Source organism: Bombus vancouverensis, unplaced genomic scaffold, assembly GCF_051014615.1.
Source record: "Bombus vancouverensis nearcticus unplaced genomic scaffold, iyBomVanc1_principal scaffold0031, whole genome shotgun sequence".
NCBI classification, from domain to species: Eukaryota; Metazoa; Arthropoda; class Insecta; order Hymenoptera; family Apidae; genus Bombus; species Bombus vancouverensis.
This window is the reverse complement of record NW_027468922.1, coordinates 886,617-892,070: the sequence shown is the minus strand read 5'-3', so window position 1 is coordinate 892,070 and position 5,454 is coordinate 886,617. Positions and strand designations below refer to the sequence as shown.

At 37.1% G+C, this 5,454-nt stretch overlaps 1 protein-coding gene across 1 annotated transcript; it reads left to right on the top strand.

Moving 5' to 3' along the window:
- The first annotated feature begins 284 nt into the window (after nucleotides 1–284).
- On the top strand, nucleotides 285–2,695 carry LOC143304355 (uncharacterized). Its single transcript, XM_076626811.1, has 3 exons — nucleotides 285–398; nucleotides 474–545; nucleotides 624–2,695. Exons 1-3 carry the CDS (start codon nucleotides 300–302, stop codon nucleotides 1,035–1,037), a joined length of 585 nt encoding a protein of 194 aa, XP_076482926.1. The 5' UTR covers nucleotides 285–299; the 3' UTR covers nucleotides 1,038–2,695.
- Nucleotides 2,696–5,454: the final 2,759 nt, after the last annotated feature.

Genomic DNA, 5,454 nt, shown 5'->3' with positions numbered 1-5,454 from the left:
TAATAATGAGCGCTGCGCTATGTTGCTACGCTTATTTATAATGCCATCCCCCACGGGGTGGTGGTCCACTGGGGGTACGCTTCCGTGGGAATCGGGATGTTGCAGTTTGGGCTTCTTGGAATCGTACGTGACAAAATGCAAATTCCATATTTCGACTTAGTTTTTATCAGTCCTGTGTTCCGCTGAGCTAGCGTCTAGGAGATTTGAAGCATTCCACGCTGATCTAATCCTTTCCACGAGAAACTTCCACGTGCTGTACCGTGGGAATTACCGGTGTTCTTCGGCGCGTGGAAGGGCTGATGGCTGCAGCATCATTATCATTTCAATGTTTACTGGGTAAACACGCGCAGCTCCGCTGCTCTCCCATAACAAGGACCTCCTCCTTCGAGTTGTTTTGCGTAAGTTTGGATGTTTGCATATTAAGGTTGTTTTTGTGATTTTGATTGTTTTTTCCTTTTTTGCTATTTCCCTAGGCTTCGGTGATCGACGTTCGAACAATGTTTGCGGAGTCGTTTCCATCAGAGGTTCCTTTCCAGACTTCCCTGGTACGTATTTAGTCTTGTTTTTAGTCCGCTTGATTCGTCCTGTTTCGTTTTATTTAAAATATACCGTGTTGTTCTCAGCTCAAGCGAAAGAGGGATTCCGAAGAACCCATGGGCGACTCGGGAGGACCAATCAAACGCATGCGGCCCTGTGATAAACCACGAGTATCAGAGTGGTTGGAGGAACTATTCAACATTGGTGCCGAGGCCGTGTCGAAATTGGGCTTTGACGATTTGGTTACTTTCGACGAGAATTTCTTCGATGCAGAGACCGTCGTATTGGAGAGGGAACCCCCTCTGGTTGAAATCGTTGATACCGATCGTTGCGTGAAAGTTCGTTTTGCGAATGAAATTCCCGAAGAGGTTTTGGAGGCACATCTTCGTCACCACGCTTCTGGGAGAAAGGGAATTTCCCCTGTTGTGCGCTATTGGTGTATGCGTGAGTTCAGCGAACTTTATCCCGGAGCTCCTTGCTTCGATTTTGATTTAGTGTAGCTGCTTCAATTTCGTTGGTTCGCTGTTTGATGTTCCTTGTTATTATTAATTTTTTGATGTATTTTGTTTTGTGTTCAATATATATATATATATATATATATATTTTGAATGTGATAGTGTTAGGTTATCTATTTTACGTTTGTTATTTTTTTCAATTTTATATTTCCCCCCTTTTAATTAATTATATATATATATATTTTTTTTACATTTGTAGTTGCGCATAGAATTTATTAAAGAAAAGTGTTAACAATGTGTTTTCATGATTTGTTTCTCGCGCCTGACTTCCATTAATCCCTAATATTCCTGTCGCCATGACGCGTGTAAATCCAACATGGCTGCTCATAAATGTCATCAGTAAAGTTTTTAGTGACGGGTCTTTAGTTTTGTTTGATATCGAAGTAATTTTTCGTCTGTCGCTCGTTTTTCCTTATTCTACCGCAATTGGAACATTTATTTATTAATATTGTTTTAAAGTGACAATAGTATAATATGTATATATATATTTATATATGTTTATGTTGTGTGTCACTTCAATATGGCTAATGTTTTGTAATTCTTCGATTGCGTTATTTATTGTTTTGAGTAGTTTATTTTATAGAGTATTCGATAATATAAAACATATGCACTCACACATACATATATATATATATATATATATATATATATATATATATATATATACGTATTTATATGTATATTTCTCTCGTTCATGTAGTGTTCGTACGAAATGAAATGTTAATTATTTATTTTATATTAATTTCATTTAATAAGATAGAACACGCACCCGCACACGCATATATGTATATATTTCTGGCAAAGTGATTTTCATTTAGATTCTTTTGTGATATAGTGTTGTGTATTTGAGGTTATGTGTCAATCATTTGATTTCATATATACATATATATTTTGTATTGTGACAACATAGTATTGAAGGTTTTGTTTCTAGATTATTGTGCGTTTAATGTGTGTTTACATATTTGTGCTTGATGACAGAATTTCTGTAAGCAATTCCTCAAGTCGTTGCGGTGTTAATTATTTTGAGCGTTTGGCCTGTCGACAGGTTGTCGCTTGGTCCCAAGTGTTGCGTTGTGTGTTCTATTTTTTTTGTAGATTATTAATAGTGGTTTTAGTTTAGAAAATAGATTATTTATATGTTTATATAGAGACATGCATGTTTCATAATGTAGTTCTTATTTTATAATGCTTTACCGGCATGTAGGCTAGTTTTAAATATGTATTTCAGATTGTAGAATGCACATAGATTAGTAGTAGTTTAGAATATAGATTTTTATATGTTTATATAGAGACATGCATGTTTCGTAGCGTAGTTCTTATTTTATAACTCTTTACCGGAACGTAGGCTAGTTTTAAGTATGTTTCTGTTTAATAGAATGCGCACACATATATATATGTTTCTGACAATGTAACTTTTATTTCTTTAATAATACAATATTGTATGTTTTATGTATTCGTTAGACTATTAGTTTTTAACTTCGTATATACTTATATTTCATAAATTGATAATATTGTATTTGTTGCATAGTATTATAAGCACTAACGCTAATATTTACTAGTTTATTACATATCTAGCATATATGTTTATACTTATATGTAACTCTCCAAGTTGATTGATTAAAATATATTTATATATACATGTATTTCTGGCGCTTCAATTATTTCCCTTTTTGTAGTTATTCTTATTTCTGGTTTATTTGTTTGGTTCGTAACTCGTTCAATCCGTTAGCTGGTTTTATTTATTTTATTTTATATTGGTTGGATTTATTAGTCGCCCTCGCTTTGTTAATCCTTCCTTTAGTTTCGTAGCGCCGTGTGTTCGTTTGTGCATTCAAATCTTTATTCGCGCGTTTTGTATAGAATAGTTTTCTTGTTCTTGTTACGGCGCGTGCGGAGCGCGGGACGTGACACCCCCGCCCTTGGAGTTCAAATTTCCAAAGGAAATTTGACTGATGGTGTCTCTGAGTTCGCTCAAGGCGGACGTAGATGGCGTTGGTTGTTAAGTGACTACCGGTGTTATCGATATCCCTCGAGGTTGTGCTGTTTGATCATCGATATTTCGTTTTCTTTTGAGGTATAGTAGCAGGTGGGTAACTGAGCCGCTTATTGCTCCTAATAGGGCGATTCCACATCCGTAAGTTTCACGTAACTGGTATCCGTGTATGGCTATATCTATTATCGTCTTGATTAGTTTAAATATTACAAGTATTCCAAATATTGCTGCACTGACAGTTCCAAATTCCATAAAACCAATCCATAAGCTTGATACGGTATTTTTTGCTATTGTCGTTAATGTGTTTTCGTCCATCATTCCCAGGATGTTTACTGTTCCAGGGACGATTGTTTTTCCTGTTGCTCCTCTGGCCAATGTGTTCAAAACTGCAGATTTTTCTGCCGGGAACATGACGTGGTCCCGTAGTGCATCGAGGTCTTTTTGGGTATATATTCCGCTCGTGGCCAACGACGATGGTGCTGAATATTGCCACGTTTGGCGTACGTCCGGGCGGAGTTCCTGTGGTGCAATTGTTTCCATGGGTTTTGGTACGAATTTGTGCCAGAGTCCGTCGATATTGTATAGCGTAGGTAGTACCGCGCTACATTCTCTGTGGTTTCCGTGTTGCGTTAGGATGTGTGTTTTTGGCGTTAAAAATGCGGTGCGATTCCCTTGCCAAACGGGTAGCTCCGAGTAGCATTCTGTTGTATGTCGTACTTTTACTTGTACCGGAATGCATTTGACTATGTGGACTGCTTCTCCTGCGATCAGGGCCATGTGTCCTGGGGTTTTGGATATGGTATATGCAAATTCATCGGGCAGTAAGATTGCTAAGCTTAAAGCATTTTCTATTAGTTTCTTCTGCGTGGTACATCTTTGTGTCAGTATATCATGGTACAATGTTGTCATTTGTCGTTTAATATGTTTCTCTACGTAAATGAATTTTGAGTTGACGTATGCGAATATGTCCAAGTTTTCGACTGCTGTCTTGCTTTTGGAGATAAACGTATTTCCTCTTGTTGTTTCAACTATTTGGGGTGTTCGGTGGATAGTAGGGTATATCCACACAGTGGCTGTTCTCCGGTTTTAGTCAGTGCAAATGTTACTTCTTGCGTTGTTAGTGCGTAAACTGGTTGTGCTGATTCTCTGTTGGTTTTTATTTCCTGGATCTTTGTAGCAATTCCTTCATATAGCACATCGTACTGATCAAATTTGCATGGTGAGGGTGGTTGTGGTTGCCAATAAGTGTATCCGTCTTCAGCGTCTAGACAGTTTCCTTCGCTAAAGGTACATACTGTTCCTGATTTCAGTAGAATTTTGTTCGCCTCGATCCGTACTGGCACAACTGCTGATTTTAAACTTATCCTTACTGTTGCTTGTACGACGACCTTTTCCCAGCTCCCGTATGGGTCTACATACTGTGTTCCCTGGCAGCTGCCGTCGTCTGTTAGCTTGCCGGCTAGGACAAGCGACCTTGTTTCTGTTGCATTATCTTTTAGGCCAACTATAAGGTTTTGTGGTCCGAGTGAAAATGTGCCGTCTTGGTGCATCCTTGCACATTGTTGGTCGGTTGTTTCATGGAGGTATTCGGCGAATCCGTTATGCACTGCCGACGTGTGAAAGTGCATGCCACAGTAATATACAATTCGAGTTATTTGCACCTTGCATTGCCTTACCTTGGTAAATTCAAATTCTGAGAGTTGAAATAGTTGTATATAAATATCTTGGGTTTCAGTCATTGTAGGCTGTATGCTGCAGTCCCCGATGGAGTTTAGAGAGATAGTGGTAACGTTGAGGTGGTTGCCATTGCAGTCATATCCTACCAGGCCGTATGCTATTTTGATGAGGGTAAGTACGATGACCAGGCGATTCATCTTCCTATTAACAATTTATTAAATTGTTTCTTACTCTCGAGTTTATTAGAAATAAGAATAATCTTTTATTATTATTAATATATATAAAAAAAAATTTATATTTATATGTTTTTTTTTTTTTTTTTGTTAAAACTTATTATCGGTGAAAATAAATACCATGAATGCTACCTGGGTTATAATTATATACGTATATGCATACGTATTGCTAAGTAATATAGATGAGATTTGTTTTATCGTTATAAATATATAAGTATATATTATCTATAGGAATAGATATTACAATTATAGCTTGTCTTTGAATATATATATATGTGCGTGTAATGATAAATATGACGACTTATTTTACGAGTCACTCGGATTATCAATGGAAGTGAGTGTCATAGATATCGCCTACTTTACAACATGCGTGCATATATATATTGGTAAACATAAGTGAAAATTATATGCATAATTATAAATGTCGTTTGTTTACAGGTGGATAGCATCAGTATTTGGTCTTGTGCGTAGCATACAAGTACTTTATAGTTCTACGGCG

What these genes read in the sequence shown, in the direction of transcription:
- LOC143304355 (XM_076626811.1), top strand. Translation starts at nt 300, where the DNA reads ATGGCTGCAGCATCATTATCATTTCAATGTTTACTGGGTAAACACGCG. An exon ending in CCTCCTTCGAGTTGTTTTGC is followed by an intron (nt 399 to 473) that starts GTAAGTTTGGAT and finishes CTATTTCCCTAG; the next exon opens with GCTTCGGTGATCGACGTTCG. An exon ending in TTCCTTTCCAGACTTCCCTG is followed by an intron (nt 546 to 623) that starts GTACGTATTTAG and finishes TGTTGTTCTCAG; the next exon opens with CTCAAGCGAAAGAGGGATTC.